Source organism: Vanacampus margaritifer, chromosome 15, assembly GCF_051991255.1.
Source record: "Vanacampus margaritifer isolate UIUO_Vmar chromosome 15, RoL_Vmar_1.0, whole genome shotgun sequence".
NCBI classification, from domain to species: Eukaryota; Metazoa; Chordata; class Actinopteri; order Syngnathiformes; family Syngnathidae; genus Vanacampus; species Vanacampus margaritifer.
In genome coordinates, this window is record NC_135446.1 from 2732003 (window position 1) to 2760000 (window position 27998).

At 40.5% G+C, this 27998-nt stretch overlaps 1 protein-coding gene across 1 annotated transcript in view; it reads left to right on the forward strand.

Annotated features, from left to right (window-relative positions):
- snd1 (staphylococcal nuclease and tudor domain containing 1) overlaps window positions 1-27998 on the forward strand; it is a 203500-nt gene that overhangs the window by 130708 nt on the left and 44794 nt on the right. The window contains exon 17 of the mRNA XM_077544071.1: window positions 20171-20359. Coding sequence (XP_077400197.1) covers window positions 20171-20359 — 189 coding nt within the window. The remainder of the gene's footprint in view (window positions 1-20170; window positions 20360-27998) is intronic.

Genomic DNA, 27998 nt, shown 5'->3' on the forward strand with positions numbered 1-27998 from the left:
ACTGTCTGTCCTTAGAGTGCAGGGTGGCATTGCGGACGGGACATGTCGAGAGTCGAGTCCTCCACACGCTACGCGGCCAATTTGGATGTAGGGGGGGGGGAGAAGATGTTTTAATCGCTATTCACTGTTTGGAACTTACTCACTGAAGAAAAGGAACAAGTTTGAACTGTCAGCGTGCTGCGGCGTCCTGCTACGGAGGAGCTAGTTGCTAACCCGCTACATGCTAACATGAGTCAGAGTTCCACCTTCTTTACATATGCACCGATGTACTATTTAAACACCATATTAACAATAAAAATGTCAAAACTAGCGACTGTGATAAAAGTTTGTTTTGCGGTTGATGTAACGCTTCATCATCATCGTCGTAGCTTGCGTCTTTGTGAGAGATGAAGGCAAGGTTATTTGGGTGTCATAAGCGTTATACTGTATGTCCACTTTTTCCCCATTTCACACGTTATGATGGCAACAACTTTTATGGAGAAAGCAAATCTACTTTCCTCATGAGCTGAATAAATAATCTATGTACCTGAGGTCAACAGCTCACCACCCATCTATCTATATATCATCTATCTATTGTCTATCTATCATCCATCTATCTTTCTATCTATATCCATCTATCCATATATCCATCCATCCATCTATCCATATAGGTGTCAATTACACATGGATTTTTGTTATTTGCGGTCTCTACCCCTGCAAATAGTTGGGGTCCACTGTTATAGTCCAAGTTACATTATTGTAATAGTATGGTGATGGGATTACGTTAATAACTAAAAAAAAATTTAACAAGTAATGACAAACTGTATCAGAATTAGTGTTGTCACAATACCAAAATTTAGACTTCGATACCTCCATAAAATACCTCAATACCGGTACAGACTGTATATATTTATGTTTATCTGTATGTGCTTTCACATTGCATGCCATATTCTTGAAATACTGTATTGACTGCTTTTGACTTCATCCGTTTTAAATATTGGCAATACAGTGGCTCTCCCAAGGCCTCAATGTAACGTTGCTGGAGTGTGCGTGCATGTCTCTGCTCTTCTCCACTACGCTCCCAATTAGTCAAATGCGTAATCAAATACTAAAAACTGGGAACAAAACAATCCACGCTCGCAACCTGTGTCTGTTGCTCTGTAAGTCGTCTGAGCTTTTTCTATGCATAACTGTGATTTCCTACTGTGTGCCTGTTCATTGAACACACCTTGAGTTCTCTGCAGGAATGATTACTGCTTTTTATTCTGCTTCTCCGCGAAAAACATTTGCTATTGTTACAAAACGTTTCTAAAACTGAAAATTTTGATCTTGATGTGTTTATTGAAAATTGAGCCTATTGGCTATTGAATGCTCTGAACCAACGGTAGGGCATCATGTTGAGCGAAAAAAAACTACTATTATGTATCGGTGCGGTATCAGCATCGGACGATACTGCAAAACTGGGTATCAGAATCGGTCTCGGGGGCCGAAAAAGGGTATTGGAACAACACTAATTTTAACCAATTACAATAATGACTGAAAAGGTGATTTATGTCTGTAATGTGTAAAATCATGAATTTAAATGGGAATAAACTTTAATCTTCTATTTACTCTAGATTATTCCATTTGTCTATTTTTATATGTGCAGCAGTTTATTATTCCTCAGTTCCTCAGCTTTGGTCATTTATTAGACCACCACAACCAAGCTTCAACATATACATTGTGATTATCGTATCGGGAGTAATGGTGCGATTCTCTGGCATCAGCCGAAACCTTATACCTCCAAAGTAGCCACTTTTCAGCAGACCTCACAAACAGCATGTTTGTTCAACCATTAACATTGCATCCACAAAGAGAGCAAGACATTTTTAACACTTTAGAGTGGTCAATAATTTGTTCAAAAAACATGAGGACTGCCCAAAAGTTTTTATTTTTGAGGAAAAAAGAAAACTAAATTTACCAAATTGTGACTTATGAGGCTTCAGCCCGCCAGTGAAAGTTGCTGAAGCATTTTGGGGTGTCGTCTTGTGATTCGTAGCGCTTATAAACAGCTTTATAAACTACCTTTACGTGACGTAAATTTTCGGGCTAAGGTCAAAATTACAGTTTCTGAAACATTTGAGATGAGCCGTTTACATGCATAGGTAGACCGGTACTCTTGCCCGTGTGACTATAATTGGTAATGTGATCTAAACCTCGACAGAGAAAACATGTTGCAAATAGACGAGTATATAATATTTTTGTATTTTCATGTCGTTCACCACACTAATAAAGTGGTCTGTTTCCTCCTCGCTCCAAAAGTGTGTTGCTGCGTTAAAGCTTTGCGATGTTTGTATATTTCTGCCTGTGTATTTCCGGTGGGTAGCATGCAAAATTTCGCATATACAAGTACTTTGTGTACTCAAGCAGGTTTCTAATAACTCGAATAAGAGTGTAGTTGGGTTTCGTGTTTGGTTACATGGCCTTTTCGAAAGCGGGTTTTCTAAGGGTTATCGACTGCACATAAACATCGTCAGTGTAGTCATTGTCTCTCGAACTTGAAACTGAAAGAGATTTTAATTCAGCAGGGAAACGAGGTGCACTATTTTTGTCTCTGTCTGGAGGACTAATATGAAATATTAATATATATATAGATGCACCAAGTCGACTGGCCTTTTAAGTGGCCTGTAATGTCCAAGTGCTTGATTGCGCTGCCCACACTGCAATATTATCTTCAGCCATCTTTTTCCAGGCCACTGCACTGAAACACACACATGCAAATCAGTGATGGTGACCTTCAGGCAAAAAAAGACCTGATTACAGTCCATCCCTGTTTTCACCTTCATTTCTAGGAATTAATACGGCGGGAGATTACAGATGCACACACCCCAGTCACAGCTTAAACAGCTTCCCTGTTTGTGATATCATTTCATAAGCACTGCACAAGTTTAATCATGAAGCAGCTTTTCCGGCGATTAATATTAGGCAATAAGTGCATATTAGCAGCGTCCGTCTGTCTGGCCAGGTTGGATCATCTGCGTGTGTGTGAAACAAACCTTGAACTCAATTCTGTCATCTTACTTTCTGCTATCATGCCCTTCTTGTCATCTATTTTCAGTCCTAAATTAACACATTCAGCATATTTGTCCTTTGTTTGATAAGGGCATTATCAGGTTAAGACAGTTGAAGGCAGAAGGATGAGTGTTTCCTTTCCCTCTCATCCCGCGTTATTCAATGTTTGAGCTTTAGCGAGCTGCCATTGTCTCAGACTAATGGGCTTCATTATGTCGAGCTGTGTTCCTAGCGGCTGCCAGAGCCGGGATTAGCTGTGGTGCTGTGTTAGCTGGAAGCAGAAGAAAAGGTGCTGCTTCGTTAGCAGTCCTTAACCCAATCAGTGTGGGTAAAACGACACAAGTGCCCCGTTTTCACACCATGTTCCCCAAAAAAGTAGTTTTTTGTTTTGTTTTTGTAGTGGCCTCATTAGAATGCATTGTGCATCTCTGTATGTGCATTTTTCACGATGTTGCTTTGTCAACTGACAGACCGCAGAGAATGGATGTCTCTGTTGCCAGGCAATATGCCAACCGACCGACCCGTTTGTGATTATAAATAAACTTAACTTGACTAAAAATGTTTTTGGACCTATGTTGATTAAATGTGTCACTGTTAATCTTAGGTTTGTTTTATATGTGTATTGAGCAGTGTAGCTACCTGAAAAACACCCCAATGAGTTAGGGTTAATCCTAACATTCATGTTTATGAATGAAAGCCATCATACGCGTCTGTGGAATTCCGAATCTGTCTGCCTGCACCTTGATCAAGTCCACCAAAATCTCATTGTACAACCTGCACTACTAACTAGACTTTGGTTTTATGGATCTCTTTGATATGTCTCCTTGCGGCTTTCATGACAATGTTTTTTTGTTGTCTTTCATATTCAGGGATCATTCTTTTTGTTCACTCATTTTGTTGACGTACAATAGCAACAATAAAGTTAAAACAACAAGAAATTATTATCCACAAAAAACATTAACATGCTTTCGGAAGGAAATACTGGCGCCCATTGTGATGATGTCATCGAAAGAAGAAAGCCAGAAGAATGCTGGTTTTCACACCTAAATACTGAAAAAATAGTTCTCAGTATTCAGTGTGAACCCATATGTAGACATTGCAAAACGTGATGCACTCGACTATATGAGCTGAGGTCAGCAGTTCTTACCCAAAGTACCGGTACTTAACCTTTTCATTCACAAGTGAGGACATTCATGTTTTGTTTTTTTTGCTTTACTATTGTGTTGAAGTTTGCTGTCATTTGACTGCTGAAACGAATAATCATTTCTATGCATACCTAAAGTAACCACATAGTGAAATGTTGATGTGGGCCATGTGACGTCTCATGCTGTCTGTGAGAGAGGAAAATGTGCTGTTAAAGGTGATCGTAACTTTTTGTCAAAATCCCCTTCACATGTCACTTAAAGTGCTATACACGGCAGGTATCTGGAAAGTATTCACAAAACGTCCAGACTTTGTTATACTGTATTACAGCCTTATTTCAAAATAGCAGTGGGAGATTCTCAATCATTTGAAGTTGCCAGATAAGGTGCCATTTTTGCAGAGATCCGCCCCTTGCCTGCCTCGTTCCTCTTTCTTTGATGTCCTGACAGAGTTGCTTCTTCTGATTTCGGGTAACAAAGGATACAAAAAAAGTAATTTGCTTTTGCGTCATCATCTGGGCCAATTTACTGAATGTAGTGTGAGGCACAGTGATTCAGCGCTCGCAATCTTGATAGATGAGTCCCGCCCGGCATTGTAATTAGTCTTGCAATGCAATAACTGCAGGTAATCAGATGGGCTGTTTAAATGTATTTTTAAGGAAAATGTGATACTGCCAAGATAATATTGATCAAATATCTCCAACAACTCCACTCTGTTACATTTAAATACAAACCTTAGCGTTATCCTGCTGACCTCCAAACGTCCTTTCAAAGATTATCAAAATTCGCCACATTTAATGTGTTGTAACCGGTAATCCGTAAATCTGAGTCGCACTTAATGTCGCGCGGGATTAGTACGACCAAGGCCTGTACAATGACCCAAACGGTAGAATTAAGGCTCCGTTCTCAAAGGTGTGATTTATGGGGTTAAGGTCAGGGCAGCTGACTACAAACTGACCAAATGGCCTTCCTCCTACTATTCCAGCAAAACCAGAAGCATAAAATGACAAAACATAGCACATTTCCAGCAACTTAATTATTATTATTTTTTTCTTACTGCAGACCCAATTTCAAGTCTTAGCTCTACCTCCTAGCAGGTTGTCTGGATACAGTACATTTTCCCTGAACTGATTTAAGGCTGCACTTTGTAACAATTTGCCCCCCAAAACATTGTTACAATAGCCTATTTATTCGACTGAAACGTTTTAATTATTAGATTAACACCTTATCTGTTCATTAGGGGTGTGCAAAAAAATCGATTCTCATAAGAATCACAATTCTCATTTAGTACGATTCAGAATTGATTTTAAATGTCCAAAATTCGATTTTATTTAAATTATTTTATACTGTCTTGCCTTTGTCTGTGTGTGCCTTTATTTGGAGCGCTGTTCATGTTGTACCCGGTTTGGCCACTGAGGGGCAGTGTGGTTCCACGCGGTCTAATACACTGTTAAGTTGTAGCCACATTAGAGAGTAGAAGGAAAAAGTCACGCTAAAATTGTTCCAATAAAAGTTGGGTTTTTTTGCAGCGTGGAGCTGTTTTGAGTGACAAGTGCCGCGAGTAGCGCACTAATTAGCATTAGCGAGTCAGACTGGAGTAGATCATTACGATTCCTTGAACATCTATAAATTGAAGCAAAAATCATTGTCAAACCAATCATTTTGAAACAAATCGTTCTTAATCAATAATCTTTTCTGAATCGAATCGCAGACCCCAAAATCGGAATCGAATCGTGAGACATTCAAAGATTTCCACCCCTACTGTTCATAATGGGAACTCCTGCAAGCCTCTGGCCAATAGATTTCAGACTGGATTTGGGTTTGAATTTCCTGCCCTCTGTCTATGGATGTGATGTCAACTGTGCACAGTATTTTTAATCTCCACCCAAAAAAAAACACTTCCCAGGTTAAGCAATTTGTCTCATTACTTTTGCGCTGACACTCGTGCAAGAATTCAGTTTCCTCTGTCCTTATTGGTATTCTTACATTGTGCTCTCTCAACAGAAGTATAAAGGTAAGGTACACACTGGTCACCTTCACTTTAACAATTGTTGTTAAGGGTAAGAATTTCCTATTTACTAGCCACGTATGTGTGCAGAAAATAGGCACACGTTGCATTTATTCCCTCGCAGCTGAGACAGTGCATCGGCCATTTTTATGCCTCATCCGGGGACAACTGAGGTTGACCCTTTTGTTTGAGTGTGTGTGCGTGGGTGTGCCTTTCCTGTTCTTGTGAAGGTGACATGTTGGGGTTTCTTTTTCAATTTGACTCATGGGTAGACCATTAAGGATGTGCCCATTTTCAATCAAGGGTAGAAAATTCCTAAATCATCTGATCCTTTAAGGACAGAACATCCCTGAACTCTGAAATGCCTTCATTAAATGGATGAATGCTGGACAACAAACAGCAAATGTAGTAGCAAGAATGCACCACACACCTTTAAAACCTTGACAAACCTCAGAGGCCTCACTGCTTGAGTGAGTTGTCTGTAGTAGTGCAATCAGGCGAGATGTATCCCCTTCGGAGGTAAGCTTGTGACAGGGGTCCCGCTCGGTCCGTGTTATGGTGGGAAGAGGAAACAGGGTTTAAAAAAAAAAAGCAGCTGGCAGCACTTTCTAAATTAAAGTCAATAATACAGCAGCGCGTTCCATCAGATTGAGCCCTCCCACGCCGTTGCTAAGGAGAGTAGCGGGGTCTAATGTCGATTGACTTCTCCCGAGTACCTGTGCACCGGGCAACATGTGTTTGTGCGGGTGATTAAACATGGATCGAGTGGAGTGTTGGTTATTACTGTACAAAAGCTAGAATCAAGCTTTCTTGCTTTCTTTCTTTCTTTATTTATTTTTCTTTCTTTCTCTTTCTTTTTCTTCTTTATTTCTTTCTTTTTTCTTTATTTTTTTCTTTCAGGCACCATATCCCAATTGACATCAATAACAACGACATAAAGAAAAGTACATATTAAATGTTGAAACAAAATGCCTGAAAGGGAGTAGGAGGAAGATAATTTATTTAATCCCACCCGACATAAAAGCATTCACCACTTCCGTTATTATTAATTAACTTAATAATCGACTTAATTATTTTTTTGTTTCAAAACTTAATAAGCAATTATCATTGACACAACTATAACATAAATACAAAAATATTACCACACATGGGTATTGCCGCAGGTAAAGAATTGTTAATTGCCCTGCCCCCATCATTATTACTATTATAGTATAGTATATATTGCCAGAAGGGGAAACACTTCCAACACCAGTCCACCTCTTGTACTATCTATACTACTTGACTGTGCAGTGTGACCAGGTCTATGCATTAGAGAAGCAGCTTTTTAAAGTAATCCAAGACCACAATACGTTCATACAAACACACATTGGAGAGTAAATACAACAAATTGATGTCAGCAAGGGTTAAAAAAAAATAGAAAGCACCCACGGCGACTGCAATCACAACACTGACCAACATAATTCCAGAATGAATCCATATAAAAGTACACTAATTAGTTTGATTGTTATTTATTTTAAAGATAGAAATGTAAGGCCCGTCTGGCTGCGAAGCCAGTGAGGAGTGTGCTTTTATACATAATTTTGAATTGCTGGACAGTAGAACACTGTTTTAGTAATATACTAAATCCATTCCATAGTTTAACTCCACAAACAGCAAGGCACAGACAGTAGTTTGAGCAACTGGAACTTTGAAATTCAGATGTCCCCTGAGGTTACATCCTTCTTCCCGTTTTTAAAAAAACAACTTTTGAATACAGATTGGTAAATGCTCATTTTTAGCTTTAAACAATATTATTGCTATAAAGTATTTAACAAGATCTTTAAATGTAAGCAGATTTGATTTTACAAATAGAGGATAAGTATGATCTCTGTATCCTACATTATGAATCACTCACGATCAGTCTGGAGAACAAGTGCCTTTGTGGTACTACTGTAACTATTCCCCCATACCTCAATACAATAGATTAAATGTGGTAGAACTAACGTACAATAAAGGGTGATTTATAATCCAGTATGTGTTTAACGCTATTTATTACTGATATACTTTTAGAGATCTTTTTTTGAATATTTTTAATGTGACTTTCATCTTAATTTGTTATTAATTCGAATCCCAAGAAATTTTATTTAATTCACTCTTTCTATTTCAACCTAATTTATCTCTACTCTCAGATCAGTATTAGTTATTCTGTTACCAAACAAAATATATTTGATTTTAACTAAGTTTAGTGAGAGTTTGTTTTGTTCAAACCATAACTGTAATTTGTGCATTTCACTTTTCACAGTGTCAACTAACCGGTCAATAATTTCATAATGTCATTATTATACAAAATAAACAACATTGGGCCAAATACCGAGCCTTGAGGGACCCCACATGTAATTTCTAAATAGTCATAATTCAAGCTATTCATGTTCACATACTGTTTTCTATTGTACAGATAGTTATTTATTCACTCAAGCACCGCTCCCCTAATGCCATACCTCTTCAGTTTGTATGTTAATATATGATGATTAATTGTATCAAAAGCTTTTTTTTAAGATCTATGAATAAGCCCATTGCATATTTATTGTTGTCTAAAGATGTGTACTGATTTCCTCAAGTGCTTCAGTCATTGCAAAAGCAAAAACAGTAGATCTGTTAGGTCTAAAACCATACTGGCTATCAGATAGTAAATTGTGTTTGTCTATAATAAAAATAAATGCTTGTCTCCAGTCTTATACAGTGGAATTACTTTTGCGATTTTCATTGCGTTACAAACCTTACCGGTCTGAGAAAGACAAATTGAAGAGGTATGTGTGAGGTTTTGAAATACCACTAATAACTTTTTTAACCAAAGCCATATCAATATTATTACAATCCATTGTTTTATTTTCTTTTACATTTTATCACAACCTGCAACACTTCTTTTTCATATACAGGAGTGAGAAACATGCAGTTGACATTTTTGTCTATCAAAACATTGTTTACATTTTTGCCAGCAGTGTAATGAATGTTTACTGCCGGCTTTGGGACAATATCCACAAATAATTTATTAAAATTATTAACCACAATTTCCTGATCATATATTTTGTTATTATCTTCTATGAAGTATTCAGGGGTAGGTAGGTTTTCTTATTGGCTCCATTTTTTATTATTTAATTTAGTATGTTCCATATTCCTTTTATGTTAGCTTTATTTGCTACTAAAATATTACTGTAGCATTCATTCATCCAATATTAACTAATTCATTGTACTTTTAATGTTTGTCTAGAGCATAGGTGTCAAACTCTGGTCCTTGAGGGCCGCATTCTTGCAGGTTTTGGAGGTTTCCCTCTTCCAACACAAGCTGATTCCAATCAGCAGGATCCTTATCAGGCTTATGCAGAGCTTGCTGATGAGCTGATCATATATCAGCTGTGTCAATATTTTTATCAGAGTAAAACATATTTGTGTCATCAGCAAATAATATATTAATGTTGCAGTTTTTCTGTGTTCGGGAGATTTTGTTGTGGTCCGATTAAATCAAGCATGTACTTCTTGGCCAGAATTCAGCAAAGTATTTTAGCTGCAAATACATCACTGCTCATTACCTGCAGTCAAGCGTAATGGTTGCAGGATCATGGTGGTGAGCTTATTTTTCTTTAGCCGGAACTGAGGCCATAGACAAGACACTTGTGCAGCCCCACTAATTAAGTTGTTTCTTTTTACTTCCCTTCTTGAAAAAAGAAATCCTTAAAAGACAAACTTGTCCTAGATATGTTGTCTGATTGCTTAAACCACCTTGCAAACCTATAAAATAAAAAGTGTAACTAATCTTCACAAGGTCAGATCTTGACCAAATTTTGAGGTTTATTGGCAGAAATGTTGCATTGCATTGTTTTTTTTTTCTGTAAGCAACTTTAAAACATGTTGTCTTTTGGACGCAGTCCGGGTGGGGGGTAAGGTGGGGTACCACTTTCCCTTATATCTGTTTGTTGTTTTTATTTTTTTGTTTTTGTTTTTTAATCATAATCCCAGCATTCCCAGCTGCATCCCTATTGTGTACCTCATTTAAGCCCTTTGTACTTGCAAACTGCCTTAATTAACAAGCAACGTTTGTGTTAATGAGACGAGTGCAGGAGTTTGTGTTACTGTTTTGGTTTGATGACTTTCGAAATGACTGCCTATGTTCTTCTTTTTTTTTTCATGCCAGTGAGACAACGGCTTTTTGTTAAAATGATGGCAGGGAAAAAGGCAGCATTTACTCTATTTGTAATCTTTTCATATTGGACAACATATTAAAAGGAGCCATCAAGCGTAAAAGTGCCCAGCGCCTTTCTTGGAGCTTTTTCACTGATACACACTGAAACAAGGCTCAGAGCTGCAGTGTTTAGCAGTAACATTGCAGTTATTTGAAGTGGCCAAAAATCCGCTTGTCACATCTGCTGGGCTAGTTTACATTAGGGGTAATTAAAACTGCTTTATTTTTTCAAAATAGTTCTATCTATCCTGTTGCTACGCACAATAGTCATATCTTATTGGAGGATGACGTTAAAAGCGCATCTGCCAAATGAATCAGAGATACACTCGGATACAGATCATTTAATTATGTCTACCTTTTGAGTGCAGGTGCTTTGCAATCTTCAATGCTTTGTTTATCACGCTATTATCATCCCCTTCTTGATTCAGTGCCCAGAATAACAAAATTAAAAAACATTTTCAAAAAAAGGCTTGTTAAAATCACAGCACACCCCCTAGCGAAGCTTGATGCCAAATAATGTGATAGTGGACATTTCAATTCATTCACGTGTACAACAAATATCCTATATCATGTGCATTGCAACCAAGTTGCTGGCCCTATTTCCCGCCTTTGGGTTGCCTTTCTTTGTCTTTTGTCCTCTGCCTGCACTAATCCTTCGTGTCCACTCCAAGTTAGCGCTGATTAGTGGCATCTGGATTATGGTAAGCATGTCGGGCGTGATGAAGGCAGTTGAGGACAAAAACAAACCCTTGGAGAAACTCCTACCAAAAAAAGGTGAACCCACTTGATCTTTTTACGATGGTTCTGAAGTTCGCGGACTGAACCACAGTAACAGACTGTTAATAAAGTGCTGATGTTGAAGCCTTTCTGACCACGCCAATGCTCCACTTTTACTGCGCTCTGGTTTGATCGGAGAAATTCATTGGAAATGACGAACGCGCTCACACACATTTTAGGCCTGTGTCCAATTTAATTTGCGCTCTCACATCTGATGCCACACAGATTCATAAAAAGTCTTGGGGTCGAGAGAAAAGGTAGAGGTGAAATCATATTTGCCACCCAATTTGCTGTCTAGCAACAGACTAACTATATTTAATCGGTGGCTGCTAAGTAGGAATGACACAATAACATCATCTAAACCCACACACACCACCACAATCGGATCATTTTCATCTTGGCCTGACCACCTGTTGTTGCTTAACCAAGTTCATTTGTTTCCCGGTGTCATGATTCATGCCGCACATTCACCCACTCATTATTGCAAAGTACATCTCATGACGCGGTTTAATATTTAAAAAAAAAACTAGTATGAGCAGAATATTGAGAGCTGAAAATTTGAGGAAGCACTGAGTTCATTAACTCATTTGCTCCCAAAAATGTATAAATATGTTCTATTTTAAATGTTTTAAAGGCAATGTCCGTTTTGACTCTTCTTAAATACAGGATGTTTAAACATGATCTCCTTCTCAATCTACACCTCTGGGCTTCTGTTAATGTGTGGTGGTGATTTTGTCCTCAACACCCCCCACGGGAGGGGTCCATTTTGAATTGTTTGTTTACAAACAGAAACGGTTTGATTACAAACATAAATGGTCAAAACTCTGGACAATGCCTTTAAGTGTCCCAACGACTTATTTATGAGTTTTTTTTATGCTAGAGCATACAGCAGGTTTTGATGCAGCCTCTCCACTGCAAATAACGGTTGAAGAAATGGTAATTATTACACAAATGGTCAGCGGGTAGCAGCAGAGCAAAAGAGATCAACCAGGGCCATGCTGAAAAAAAGTTTTAAATAGATTTGTGAATGATGAAACTTTGCTATATTCTAATGCTAATTACTACAAAAAGTAAAAGGGTAGAATTTTTTTCCTGATGAAAGAAGAGACTAATATTTCTTTTGATGTAGGTTTCATGTTTTTATAGCAATAAAACACAATATTCTGTGGGCCTTCAAAATCTGTCAAAATCCAGTAAAACAGTCGGGAGTGAAGGGATTGCTTCAGTAAAAATGGCTGCGAGTGAATAAATTAAAATCTCTAATGTGGATCATTTCAGTTTCACAATTTAATACGACTAGGGAATACAAACTGTTGAGTTTGCAATCGTTGTTTGATACATGTCATGTGTTTTTGAGGAAATGCAAGCAATTTTCTGCTAAAAGTAATAGGTAATCCTGATAACAGTGGTCATTTTTCTCATTATAAAAAGACCAAGAGCTGTCTTTTTAGATGTGTTTGTGATCATTTATCCCAATTAGGCACATGGAGCAAACAACACATAAGGGGCTTATTTGAACTCATACTCCTCTCCAAATAAACAGGAACCGTGACCTGTTTTAAGGCTATGTATAGCAATATTATTATCATCAGTGGCCGGATATCGTATCGTGTGACTATGCTGTTTTGTGATTGCCACCCCAAGTTTAACGCAAATCTACCGCAACTACAGATCTAGTGCACTCAGATTTGTGCTATATGTAGCATCGCGGATTGCCTCTTCACTAGCTCGCCTCTGACACTTTCCCCCGCTTGTTAAACTTCCACTGTGCAGCCCAAGCGAATGTCTCTCCGCTTTTGACAAGTGCACATAAATTGACAAAAAGGCACGTTGAAAAATTCCTCTGTCTCTGCACTCTCGCACGACCGTCTGCCTCATTCTCTCAATCTGTCAGCGCAGACAGTCCGGGAGGACAGAAATGGCTCTGAGTGACACACGCTGGCGATGCCATTTGCCGTGTCAACTGGTGAAAGGGTATAAAGAAAAGAGGCGGAGACGAATGATTACGGCCTTGCCATGACTGTACTGACTCCCCCGCCCCTCTGCCCCCTCTCTTTTTTTTCCCATTTGTGATCATTGAAGACTGAATAACCAGCAGATGCACGGAGACTGTTTCCTTTTAATGCGGTTGAGCTTGTTTTAATATACCACCTCAATCAACACGTAGGATTGGGCTATCTTGGGCGCGCTTTTGTCATGGTGGCAACCGAGGCATAAATATTTAAAATTCCATTATGAAATCTTAATTTGATTCGTAGAACCGCGGCAAGTGGAGCGTGAACGCGTAATCCAGAGCTCTTGTAGTTGATGTAGCGATTATTTGGGTTCCCGTAATAGCTTATGAGAAATTTAGACGGTACTGAGGGGAGTTGTAATTTCCTCAGCAACCTCTGGGGCACCACGTTGACTTTGCTCTTTTGTAGGAGCAAAATAAACGATAAAAATCCTATTATCAAGTATTCATAATCTGAAGTAGCTACTTTAGTTAATCATGGGGTTCTTTGCTTTCATAAGAGAATTACTAATCCACTCAGTAAACACAAATGTTTTGGCAGAAATTGAATTTCTAGACAACAAATTATTTAGTAATTACACATATATCAGTCACTGCCTATTAATGAAACGTAATACAAATGCGAATCAAAGATAAAAAGAAAACATGCAACCTCACTAAGATAAAAAAGATAGATGAAAAAGGTAGATGGGGAATAAAGATGGAAGCGTTTTGACCTGTCAATCCTTTTATGTTTGAATAAAAGCGTTGCACCAGTAGTATATGGTCAGATTGCAATGCTAGCGCAATTTACGGACTGGTTCAGTCGCATGGAAGAGAGAGACTCTCGAGTGTTGATCCTCAGTTGAAGAAACCTCTGTTGGAGGCAAACTGGGCGGTCGGCGCACGCGCAGCTGGAATGCTGCCCGGGAGTCTCAGTCTGCTGGCGAGTTGCACGCGCGGCGTGAAGGCTGCGGCAGGTCCTTGGCTGGCGCCCCGTCCCGGTTGGTGGTGATGTGCTTGCGAGGTTGAGACGCCGCAGTCAGTTGGTTTGGGCGCTGTGGAGCGCCTCTGGCTCACGGCTGGACAGACACAGCAGCCTTGGGGATGCGCAGGGTGGTTGCGAGTCCTTGCTTAATGCGTGCTTTGGGCGCGTGTGGTGGCCCAAGTCTGGGGCTCAAAGGAAGAAGCCGCGTCACCCTCAGCGACCACGTTTCTAGTGATAATCAGGAAACGTTCATGGAGCCAGACGTGAGGTGAAGAGCAGGCGGGGGATTGCGCAGGAGAGGAAGAGAGCCCTTGAGCAGTTTATAGGGCGAAGGAGAGGGGAGGAGAGAGGGATTCCTTTGCGCGCTGGCTTTTAAACTGTGTCCAAGGGGGCCGGCAGTTTGGTCCCACCTCTTCCGTGCACATAAAGCAGACTTGGTCGACTGAGACCAAGCTTTTGGGATAGTATTTGATCATTTTTGATCAGAATTGACAAGCCAGATGCTTCATTTATCATTCTGAACACATTTCAAACATTACCGCAATCATAAAGTTATTGAATCCGCTAAGCTTACTAATTAGCTAAACATAAAAGATGGTCTGAGGACTGATGAGCAGTCTTGAGCAGCTATGGAATGCGTTTCCTGGGGGTTATAAACGAAATCCAGTCCCTGCTGGAGGGAAACTCAAAGAGTCCTTTTTGAACTGAAAACACAGAGTTAAGACACGCACACACATTATCCAGGGGGAAATGTTTAAAAAAAATTGAGGGTGACGGGCAATATTCGTTACATTGATATGAATACTTACGCCAGAAGTTTGAGAAAGTGAGGGAAAGGTAACACGTCAAGTCTCTAATGTCCACTCTAATCAATGTTCTGTAACCACATCTCAATCCGCAGAAAGCATTTTTGTATAATCTCAAACTCTCTAAAATTGTACATCACCACCCATACCCTTAACACCATCAACAACTAAAAACCTGCCCGCACATCTGACTTCTTATAATCTAGTGATGGAAAAGCCAAAACACGTCTACTGCACTTTGCCACTTAACTCATTTACTCCCAGCCATTTTCTCTAAAACAATCCCCTTCATTCCCGGCTGTTTTACTGGATTTTGACTGATTTTGCAAGGCCCACAGAATATTGTGTTCTATTGCTAGAAAACATGAAACCTACCGAAAGAAAGATTAAAGTCTCTTCTTTCATCGGGGGAAAAGCATATTTCTATCTGTTTCCGTTTTGCAGCAATTAGTATTATAATATAGCTACGTTTTGTCATTATTCACAAATCTATTTAGAATTCTGAGTAATTTAGGTTTTTTTTTCAACATAGTCCTGTTTTATTTCCTATGCTCTGCTCCCACCTTCTGGCCGTTTGTGTAATAACTATCATTTCTTCATCCGCTCTTTGCAGTTGAGACGCTGCATCAAAGCCTTCTGTATGCTCTAGCATTAAAAAAAAAACATAAAAAAGTTTAAATATGTCTTAAGGACACTTAAAAGATTTAAAATATAACGTATTTAAAGGTTTTTGGAAGCAAATGAGTTAAACTGGTAGTGACAAGAGTTCAAACCAATATACAAAGCTGGAAGCTGATGAATCTTCGGGAAAATACATGGCAAATGCCTGAAAAGGTCGTAAACCTTGCTCTTTGATTGCTTCAATCTCAGTGGAATTGTCTTAAATCACCCACAGCCCAGTTGCCATTTTTTGTTCTCTCAACCTGAGCACACCCAGTTAGGGGGAATGATTTGATATTAGTATTACAAAAAGAGCTCAATATTCATCGACTGGCATGCTATGTCGCCACCCATCTGGGGAAAAAAACTGAGCTAGATTGTATTTATTGCTGTTATTGATTTTAATAATCAAGCTTTTCAGGCACTGAGCAGTCACTTCAGTTCGTTCATTTCATTTCATTCAACGAATGATCCTTAAAGTAATTTTCAAAAAGATTTAGCATGATTTAGTTTGCTGACAAATGATTTCCCCATTTTTAATCCCTCCTGGAGAATTTTTTTTTTTTTTTCATTTTTATATATCCATTGTACCCTTTGTTGCCGTTAAACCGTGTTGCATTAATGATGGCAGCAGTGGAGAATAGGTGACTTAAGGCCATCACAAATGGGGATTCAGGTAAGGAAGTGCCCCTAAAAAAACATTGATCCAAACAAGTCAGCGATTGACTGATGCTGAATCTCGCAGGTCATTATATTATCAAAGGATCCCTCATTAGTCTAATCTCAGCGGCTGCTTCGAATGATGTCTATTAGTCATGTTGCCTTGGAGAAAGCAGGAGGAGGGTCGGGACATAACGATCACACAGGTCATTTGGAATCACAAAGACTCTCCTCACTGCTTCAATTGATGTGTCTTGCTTAGGCTTCCTTTGATGTTTGTTTTTTGGGCGGCAGAATCATGATACTACTGCTTTCCCCATTTTTGGCTGATGCCCGAGTTGGGTAATATACTTTCTTCAAATAGTGAGGCATAAAGCACAGACTGATCGCTTGGATTTTTGAATGGGTAAGAACATCAAATCCTTTTGTAACCTTGGAAATCCACCCTCTGCAACTTTGCCTCAATCACCTGATTTGTCGGAGTGGTAACTCATCCATACACATTGATGAAAGGGAAAAACTCAATAATGGGCAGTAGAAAGGTTCAATGGCGGATATCGCGCTTGTTTGTCTGACCGTTAAGGATCCCCGGTCCCCGCAGAGAATTGACATTGATGCATGCCCCCCATCAGTTTCATTGATAACCCGGCAGGTTTAAACACACCGGCGCAGTGCGCATGTATCTTTGCCAGCAACAGTTCTGCTGGTGAAAGATGTCAAAGACACCTTTAATCATATTTTGTCTTTCTGGAGAGATAAAGCTGACATTTGCAATGTCAAAAATTTACACTGTCATGCCTTGCCATATTACATTCACTTTTCACAGAATCGCTGTATTGGGAAATTTTAAATCGTACATATCTAATTCTGTATCACTTATTTTTCGCTCGTGTAGCAATAAGCATTAGACTGCATAAAAGACAGATCATTTCCAACGTCTGGATAAACATCTGCCCTCTGCAGTGAAGGCCATTTACAAGCCTTACAGACACCTCACACCTGGCTGTAAGTCGAGATGTTTAACATACACAAGCTTGAGCTAACTTTGGGCAAAATATCTTCGGCACCAACAACAAGGCAGACTCTGAACAGGCCTCATTTTACCATCAGTTATTTTTGTTGTTGTCTTTAATTACAAGCTCCATTAACATGGACTTGACATCCTGTCCCGGCCAATGCCATTAAGCGATCAATGTTGATTTGTTTGATTCATTCATGTGTAGTTCACTGATGATTTTTATTTGTCGACTTTGTGTTGTACCGGCTAACCTTTTCAGGTCTGAGTTGGAGGCGTAATAATGAAACAAGTGCCGCTCAACGTAAAAAAACAAACAAAAAAAAACATACATGAGCCACACAGTCAGTTTCACCGACAGGCACAAAATGTGGCATACGCATATTTCAGAATAGGATGCATGTAAAGGACCCATGCCCAAAATTTAACAGGAAGTAGGCCGTTTTGCTTTCAAGCCTCCATTTTGACTCGTACTTCAACAAACATTTAGGAATTTCGCCCAAATGAGCCCCAGGTTTAAGGCCGATGCTAAATTGTGGCACTTTTTTTTTTTCCTGTAGTTGAATGTGGGAGGAGCATGGCGCCAATGTTTGATCATTTCAAGTGGAGAATTCATCAGGAATTGCATCCTCTGACCAAATGACTCAAAACTTTGGAGCCAAACGAGATCTTTCCTTTCCTTAAAGAAATACACAAATGTCATGTTTTATTTCACAGTCATAGTCAGCCATTAATTGATTTTACTCTCCATGCTCATCCGTAGTCTCAGACAGTTGGTTTTGTTTGCGGTTGAGCTTTGATTAATTATCTCCTCCCAGCAAGCGACACCTTTACAAGATATTGATTTTGGTTGAAATCTGATCAAGGCTGCGATGGCGGGTGCTGCAACAGGGATAAAAATGTCTTATTTAGCAGAAGCCTGCGGTGTATGTCTACATAGAGGAAAAATTATTTTACGCACACTTGGTGATGCAAGTTGATGACGGTTGTCCTAAGTATATGCAAGTTGAATTTGTTTGGTAACTATGCACACAACTTAACACTTGTATCTCAAAACATATTTCCCCACTGAAATGAATGGAAGTGCCATGAATCGGTTTCGGGCTCCCCAAAAATTTAAATTTGTGTATTTTTTTTTTTTTGGCTGTATTAGCACTCTATGATATTGTACTTGGTAAACATACAAATATATTATTTATTTTTATTATTATATTGGAATGTTAAGGAAATGTTTAGGCATTATGATTTAATGCTTTAATTTAATTCATTGTTCTGCTCCTCCTGGCAAGCATGCTTTGACCACTGGGGGTAGTAATAAAAAAAAAAAAATGTTGAAGGGTAGCTTGTAACTAGAAACAATTTCAATTTGGGTCAGTCGTATCTCTATGTGCAGCTGTACTTTTGTTTGTTGGTGAACAACAATACTGATTTGTGAAATGCAAACCCGCTGCATGCTTTCAATTTATTTTAGTGCAACTTTTGGCTCTGGCAAGGTGTCACCCACTGCTGTTTATTTATTTATTTATTTTTTCATTCACTTGTTTTTTCATTCACTTCCAAAGAGTTAAGTGAATTAAATCAGCCACCGTTTTAAACAATGACCTTGGGGCTCCAGTCTTGCTCGGGAGTGACTAGGAAGGATGTTGTGCACATATACTTTAACTTTAACTTTGTGTGTTTTCTCTACCCGCCCCGGTCGCCTCATTTCCATCCGCCGTGTCGACACAATCCCGGCATTTATGAGATTACCTAAACCCATTTATGCTCCGACGGGATCCATCTTGGCTCGACGGAGGGCCTCTATTGGGAGCCATCTGGGCTCCAGTCAAAGCAGTTTCTAGGCCGCCTTGCGCCTTCCTCACCATTATATAATGATATAAAAAAAGAAAAGAAAAGATGAATTGAAAAGAAAGCTATTTTTTGTAAAGTGTCTGATTGATATTGACGCTAATGCTAGGCTACATGTCGGAAAGTAATAAAATAAGGATACCAGTCATTTTCTGTCCGTATTTCCCCTTGCATCCTTTTGCCGTTTGTCGGTAACCTTTTCCTGCCTTCGACCACTTCCCCAGTTTGACATTCAACTGCGCTCTGTGGACAAGTTCCATCCTAATGGCCTAATTATGTAACTGCCACTGCGCCCAGAGTGCTAAAGAGTCTCCATAGTGGAGGGCGAGTTCACAAATATTCATATTCAGGTAGATAAGGTTTGAATACGCCTTAAATTCTTAAATGTGTGTTGAGTTGATCAGAAAAGCTGGTGATTCCTGGATGAAATGACCTCGCTGTCAACTTTGACGCCTCAGATTATGACTGTTAAATAAAAGCTTTTTATTTATTTATTTTTTTTTTACTTGAGCGGCGGACGAAGCCGAGCAGCTTACAAATTTAATTATCTGCAGATTTCCCCCGTGGCCGAGGCATTAACCAGCGGTGCGCCTAATCACTGGACTTTGTCGGCCTCCTATCTCGCCGGCCACCTGCCCTCTCGCTTTCTTGCTGACGGGAGGAAAAAAACTAAGAATCTTTTTTTTTTGTGTTGTTTCTACCCGTTCTCCCTTGAGTTGTCGAAAGCAAATGAATAGATAATTAGTCTGAATAGGCACAAATTTTCTTATGAGTTGCAAGTGGCCAATTGCGGAGGATTTGCGTTGGAAAAAAAAACGCATATGCCACGATGATTCAACGCTGCTTATTGGCTGCACGTTGACCCACAAATAGATGCAGATGTTCCAGACAAAAGGTTGATTTTGGTGATGACGAAGCACAACAGGCAAATTCATGTCAGGGAATCAATGGCAAGCTCCAGTGAAGAACACTGCACATCAGTTGTTGTAATGACACCTCAAAATGAATCTGCACTGTCGGCTTCCAGGTGGAGGTGGAAGTGGAGAGCATGGACAAAGCCGGCAACTTCATCGGCTGGCTGCACATCGAAGGCGTCAACCTGTCGGTGGCGCTGGTGGAGAACGCACTGTCCAAGGTCCACTTCACAGCTGAGCGAAGCAACTACTACAAAACGCTGGTTTCGGCCGAGGAGGCGTGCCGGCAGAGGAAGGAGAAGGTGGGCGCTGTTTCAGTTCAGGTGTTCGTTCTTTCACAAGAATGGCGTCATTAAAACATGTTCAAAGCTTACTTATTCCTAGAGAGCACACACAAGGTTTTACCTGCCTATTTTTTTTTTATGTTAGAGCATACAAAAGGCTTTGATGCAGCAACTGAAGAGAATGGTTAAAGCAATGGTAGTTATTACAAAAACGGCCAGCAGAATATACGAGATCAACCAGGGCCATGTTGCAACAAACTCTTTTTTACAGTCTTTATCACCAGGAATGTGAATAATGATGAAACTTAGCTGTATTCTATTGCTAATTTCTGCAAAACGAAAACAGATAGAAATATATATTTTTTCTGATTAAAGAAGAGACTCTAATCTTTCTTTTGGTAGGTTCCATGTTTTTATAGCAATATAACACATTATTCTGTGGTCCTTGCAAAATCAGTCAAAATCCACTAAAACAGCCGGGAACAAAAGGGGTTGCTTCAGTGAAAATGGCTGCCAGTGAATGAGTTAACGTAGTCCCAGTCTTCTCGGGACTTCCTTTTCTGCTGTTTGATTTTTTTGCCCAAAAACCAATCCTGCCACATCCAGCCACTGTCACCTTCAATCTGGCGGCCGCAGGTAGGCTCGTCGGCGACCCCTCCGATGACAACACCCGAGCGCCCTCCGCCTCGGTCGACTTGAGCCGGATTGACTTTTACTGGCGGCTTTGTGACTTGAGCTAACCTGAGTGCAGTGATCCAGACAGACGGTGATCTTGTTTGATGTCGCGCAGTCCGAGCCCGGCTCCACTTGTTTGTTTTGTGCGCAGTGGTGGGTGTGTTGTATTCATGCATAGTTTTCAACTTGCAGGCAGCTGAGATGGGACTCTGTATGCTCTAATTAACCCGTGGAGACCTCCCAGAGTGAAAAGAAAAAGCTGAGATCTTTGCTTTTGTTTCCTTTTTTCAAGTCCACTGCTGTTCCTTGTCTTAGGTGTAGCAGCTCACGTGGCTTCCTGTCTGCCTTCCTCTTATCGCCTCGGCTCTTTAGTTGCGTCCCTGCGGTTGTGACAACAGAGAGGACATGCTGTGTCAGGCTTCCCTGCAAGAAAACGAGCTTGTCTTAATGAAATGCAGAGACAGATTCATTCATGAAAACTTTGCCGTCCAGCTGGGAATTAGCACGATGCCAGCAAGGGGGATCGAGACTCACTGCACTTGCATCCGGAACCCAAAACTGCTTAGTTTGGTCGAGTCAATGATGTTTTACTACAATTAGACAAGTGGGACAAAGTAATTGTGCCTCCAAAGAGGAGAGCTCAGCATATTTGTATTTCTCGGGTGTCAGCTCAAAATTTATTTGGGATAGTCGTCACTACTAAGCTCTTCACCACCAGCACAAGATTTAAGTTGAGCGCCACTACCTTTGTTTGTGGATAAGCCTGTTGCTTCAGGACTTATCAATCCAAATCACTCAGCCTTGAGTAAATTGTTTCTATCGTAAGTATACAGTATCTTCTTGATGTGAATGCAGTTGTAAAGCAAGAATAATCAGCAGCCTTGTATGTAGCAAAAAAAAAAAAGAACAGCTCATGAAGCAAAACACCCAAAATAGGCAGCTTACCTGTACCTCAGGTGATATTTGTTAAGGAGCTTATACTCTGTGATACTGTATAAAGTTCACTTTGTTTAACTCTTTCACTGCCAGACGTTTTCAGAAACGGGTTGTCCCCACTGCCAGCCGATTTAAGCATTTTGAGTGATCTTTCAAGGTCCACAGAAAATGTTGTGTTTGGACTATGGAAACACACATACTACCAAATGGAAGATTGGACTCTCAGCTTTCATCAGAAAAAAAAAAGTTTGTTTCTACCTTATTCCGTTCTTCAGTAATCAACAATAGAAAATGGTTACTTTCACCGAAATTCTCTGTTTTGAAACAAAAAACGGAGAAAAAGAGCTTTTTGTGAAACGATGTTATTTCATGCACTCTAGTGAATTGTACACTTCTTTTTGTCCATGAATGATGCCACAAACACCTAAATAGTGCTTTACTTCTGTAAAACGCTTTCACCAACAATGAAAAAGTGTTTTTTGATTGCAAAATACGTTTATTTCCATTCAACAGTGTAACAATTTGACAAAACAATTTCGCAAACTATTTACAAATGTGTGCAACTGTGGTACTACTTACAATTATGTGGATGTTTCAAATACAGTTTTTCCTTTTGTAACGCTCTCCTGCGTGCAAGGAGACGCCAGGACTCGCACAACAGTTTACTTTCACTTTCGCATTGGTCCGTTTTGCGTTTTGCGTTTACACTTTCTTGACGGCCTTTTTTTCCGGGGAATAAAAAGCAAGTAGCAGACTGTACACACTTCCTCCGATGAATATGCATTGGACTCGGGGCACTCTCCGTCGTCCGATCGAACGTCCGCCTGTGCGTGCTCGGTTGCGCTGCGCGTTACGACACCGTCATAGCCGCCGCGTCAGCGGTTCCAATTTCGCCGTCAAGCTCGGATTCACCTTCATCATCATCGATGATGATCATCGTCGTCATCAATGTACTATTTTAGCGTTGGTCGATGCCTTTCGTCTTGTAAGTGTAGAGCTGCTTGCAAACGCTCGCCATTGCCCGTTCCCTCCTCCATCTAGCTCCATCTAACGTCTTCTATTGCCGTGTCAATGCTTCCCAACCACCAACCCTCATCTTCATCATCGATGATGATCATCGTCGTCAACAATGTGCTCTTTCAGCGATGCTTTTGGTCTTTGAAAAAAACGGCTCGGGCGTGAGCTCCTCGCGACCGGCCGCCATTTTTCCTTTGTCTTCCATTCTCATCTCCTGCTCGACGCTCTAGCTCCGCCTCTACTGACGCCCACCCGATCTTGTCAAAAGAGAGTCATCGCTGCCCTCTAGGGGCCAAAAATAGTCATTAGGCACAACAGACCGGCTGGGAACTTTCACCACAGCTCCGGAAGCCTTGCCCGCACCCGTTTCCCAAAAAAAAAATAAAAAAATTGGATGACGTCTTTATACGTCATTGGCAGTGCTCCGTAGGTTTTTACTTGACGTCTATAAACGTCAATGGCAGTGAAAGAGTTAATGGCTGCTTTAACCTCTGCTCAAAGCTGTTTGATGCTGTAGTGTGTTGCGTCAATATAGCGGCATCCGTTGGCTGGAAAGTGAAAGCAATCTATTTAAAGCAAAGTGGCCACAGTAAGGAAACGGGCTGGTAATTGGAGTGCCCTAATTATGAATAGGTGAATCAACAATAGGGCCCTTTTTCAATAATAACCTGAATGTGCTTTCTGTTGAGCAAGGGCTTTTTTCTGGTGTAATTACCCAACCTTGAAGGAGATGAACACAGTCTATTGGGCCAAGGGAGAACTTGAATGAGAGAGGACAGCTGAGGAAGAGGAAGAAAAAGAAGCAAAAGAGGATATGACAGCCCGCGTTGAAGATATTTCCGTTACAGGACGCTCGTGTTTCCATCACTATTCCTTACACACACACACACACACACCCCTTCCCGTCCTCCTCAAACTGCTTATTTTCATTTATTCAACGTTCTCACATCCTTATGCACACTTTTTATTTCTGTCCCCCTCTGACTAATCCATTCCTATTAACTGGATTAATGCTTAGTGCCGTGCCCATTGCATCCCTTTCTCTGTTTGGAGGCTCCTGCAGCATTGTTGTCAGAATATATTTTCTCTCATCTTTTCAGGAATCATAAACCTTGTATACCTTTAAGGCTCCTCCTAGCTGTTGGATGTGGCAACGGTACTGATTCATTTCCGGTTTTCGGAAAACACCTACTGGGTAGCTGAAATTTATACGGCACACCTGTAGTTAAATTTAAATTGGGCAATGCCCATCCGTCACCAATAGGTGCTCATTTGGGGGAATTCCTTGGAAGGAGTTTGCCAAAGTTCTTGTGTTAATGGCAAGTGCAACCAAGCAATTGCATTCGATTTCTGGCCTTCATTGTAGGGTCTCAAGTCTTGTCGGCTACGTTCAACATCTATGATAGAAAGCTTGCTTACCACATTGTCATGCTGTCAAAGCAATAGCGACCATCACATCACACACCTGGCTTAGCAGGAATCCGGATAATTGGGCCTCTGACTGGCCCTAATAGGCTTGTGGAGGACTTTTGTTTTGTGTTTAGATCCGCCAAACTACAGTATCTCTCGCTGGGATTCTGCTTAGCTGGGTGCTTTACCTGAACACGTTGGACAATGATTTGCCTTGTGTTTGTGGTGTGCAAAAGGTAAACCATCCATGGAGAAGCTCATACAAGTCACCTTGTTTGGTTTCCACGGATGACAGTCTATTTTCTATTAATACCACGCTCGCTGCTTCTTTACGCCCCGGGGCCACACAAATGCTTTCAGGGTTGCAATCTTTTTCTCTGTCCCGCTTGACTCTTTTCTTTTGTTATAGTAGAAGGAATAATAACACTGGCATTCTCCGCTCAGTCACGCACAAATGAAGGGGATTTACATCTGACTTGCTTGAGCTATGTTAGTGTTAGGTCTTCAGAGATTAGGGCCAAGCATACAGTAAAATTGTAGAAATGTTTGAAAGTTCAGCCCCTGCAGCCTGGTTTACTTGGCATCAAATTTGGCAGGTATGTCTATTATGAGGAAACCCGCAAAAATAGTCTCATGGAGACATGCTATCAAACATGCAGGAAGTCACTTGAGTTGTTCCACCAATTCATCTTTTTCTATACTTAACAAGCAGTGCACCCCCTTCAACTCTGCAACCATGAGGCACAATGTAATATCATTATAGTAGATCAGCATTGCAAATTTAATCATGCACTTCTATTTTAGCCACTTTCACATTTACAGTCTATATATTTTTATGGAAGTGAATAATTCACGATGGTTTAAATCTGTCCTTATGCTTGGAATGGTTCACTCAGTGAACGTTTGACCTGGCAAGATGGAGGAGGAGGAGGTTGCAGGGTTTTGCAGTGCCGAGCGAGAGAACAGTGGGATCGCGGTGAGGGGACATCATTGCCCGCAGGGTGGTCACAATGACCCACGTTAGACCTCTCAGGAAAAAGACGCAGTGTGAAGGGCTCTGAAAATCGCACCATTGTGTCTTTGCATTTACGCAGTGCGTGCATTTACTGTGCCGTAGCATCTTTTGTGTGTGTGTCATGCCTTGACAAAATGAGCCATGGACAACACAAAAGCAAAAAGATGACAGAAGCTTTTTAATATGGATTACATTTTAGGAGTTCCAGCGCGCACACACACCACTCTAGCTGAGTCTTTCCTGCTTACTCAAAACTACTCGGAGCATGTGCGGACACTTTCTTGGGGCACCGCCACTCTCGTGTAGACGGCACGCCCGACCCTCGCTGAAAGACAGAGAAGCAGATCAGCGCGATGCAGTGGTGTGTTAAAATAAAAAAATATTTATCCTCTTTCTCCCCACGTCAACAAGTCTGTTGGCTCGCTGTTCTCCCACCCCCCTCACTCGATCGCCCCCCGCTATTGCGTGCTCATGTGGCAATCACCTGCCAAGCGCTGTCCAGGAGCGGTCACCGTGATCAAGAGGGAATACGACCCACGGGGAGGAGCACAGGATGAGGCAGCAGCTTTTACCTTCTGCCCAGCTGAATTATGCATGCGCACAAGTTGCAGAATTACACGCTGACTTGGACTGTGTCATCTGCAGAACGCACCCAGCCACAGAGAAGCATTCCCAGGAACACACGGAAGTTTCCAGAGACTCCATATGCTGCTTGTGATATCGCTGTTTCTTTTGCATCATATGTATCACGGCTGTGTCCTTGGCCTTTTACGCTGGCTTCTTGGCGCCTTTTACGCTGGCTTCTTGGCGGTGGTCCTTGGGGGCAGATTTGCGGCCGCCAATGGTTCATTAGTGCGGAAATGCCTCAGGCCCCATCGCCCCTCGCTGCACTGGAGAAGCAGAAGAATGAGAGAGGTGAAAGAGGCCAAGAACATGATGCTATACTGTATGACATGCAATGTTGCATTATGGCTGATAAACGCCACCCTCTGCATTGATACACTTGCCTTATCTCTTTGGTCTTGATAAAAGTGAGTGTGAAAGACATTGATGGAAATCAGGTTCACTGATGATTTGTTTCTCCACTCAGTTTTCCTCCTCTGACCGCTGCCCGCCCCACTGACTCTAATGTTGACACCCTAACTCGGATCCATCTTATTGGACTGCAACGCCAATAGTGTCTAGCAGAGGTGTCGACTCAAGTCATGTGACTCAAAATTAGACTTGAGTCATGAATTTGACGACTTTAGACTCGACTTGACAAAATGCTAAAATATTTGCTACTCGACTTGGACTCTACCAACAATGACTTGTTACTTCACTCGGACTTAAGCCCTTTGACTTGAAAATACTTGCTTCTTCCACTAAAACAAAGAGATTAAAATGTAAGTTTCTCTCGGTGTGTGAGCGCATGTGTGTACATGTGCGAACTGGGCTGACACAGTGCCGTCATTCAGTAATGTCAGGAAAGGCGCAAACACACGCTGCCTACAGCAAACTTCAAAATAAAGCTGACCAAATAATACCTTGACACCAATGCAACAGCCTTGGCAAATTATACTTTGAATTCTGCCTGCATGGTGGCGTGAACACCATCTTGACTACTTCTTATTATCAACTTTTTTATTGAAATAACATATATTTTCTACCACCATTATCATAATGCCACCCCGAAAGTATATTAAATAGCGCATTTAGGATGCAAAGAAACTGCAAGTTAATTACGCCATCATTGCACGATACGATACAAGTCCCCGGTGTTCCTAGCTAGTAGCTAATTGTTAGCATTAGCATCTAGTTTGACAGCTGTTGCTGGGCTCGCTTGCTTTTCTTAATGGGAACCTGTGCTACTTTGTAATCCACTCTCCCTGTTTAAACGAAGGGAATGCGCCTTTAGTTTTAGTTTTCATTATTAAAAAATCAATCAATGGAATTTTGCCTTCATTTATAACTATTTTATAAAACACTAGCTTAAAAAAAAAACATTCAAAAATGTCCTTTATGGCCATTTGGATTTTAGGAACACAACTTCAAGTGCATTGCAAGTGCAATATAACGTAAGGCAGGATACCTTGTTATTTTATACATGGACCATGTATAAAATAATTATGTATCTTGCCTTAATATTGTGTTCCTAAATCTTAATGGCCATATTAGACATTTTGAGTTTTTATATGTATTTAAAAATTTAATGGGCAAAAGCATTATAAAATAAATTAAGACAAAGTTCTATTTATTTGATTTAATTTGATTTTTTTTTTTGAAAAACAATCCTATCTGTGGCTTTTGTGATCCGTTGCACCTCTAGTTGTTTGAGTACAAAAACTGAGATGGTCAACAAAAAATGAATTGCACTATGTCCAAGATTAGATCACTGACAGAGAGGCAACAACTTCAAACTTCGTTCAACATCTGTAGTTGTACAAAGAACGGTAAGTAAGCTAATGTCAGTTGTTTATCAGCTAATCATTGTTGCTAGCTGCGTAGTTAATGAAACAAACTGGTAACACAGTCCCTGACTCTTACTTTGATGGTCACCCGAGATAATATAATCGATGTTGTTGTTAAAATGACTCGAAAGGACTTGAAACTCAAAGTGTAGGA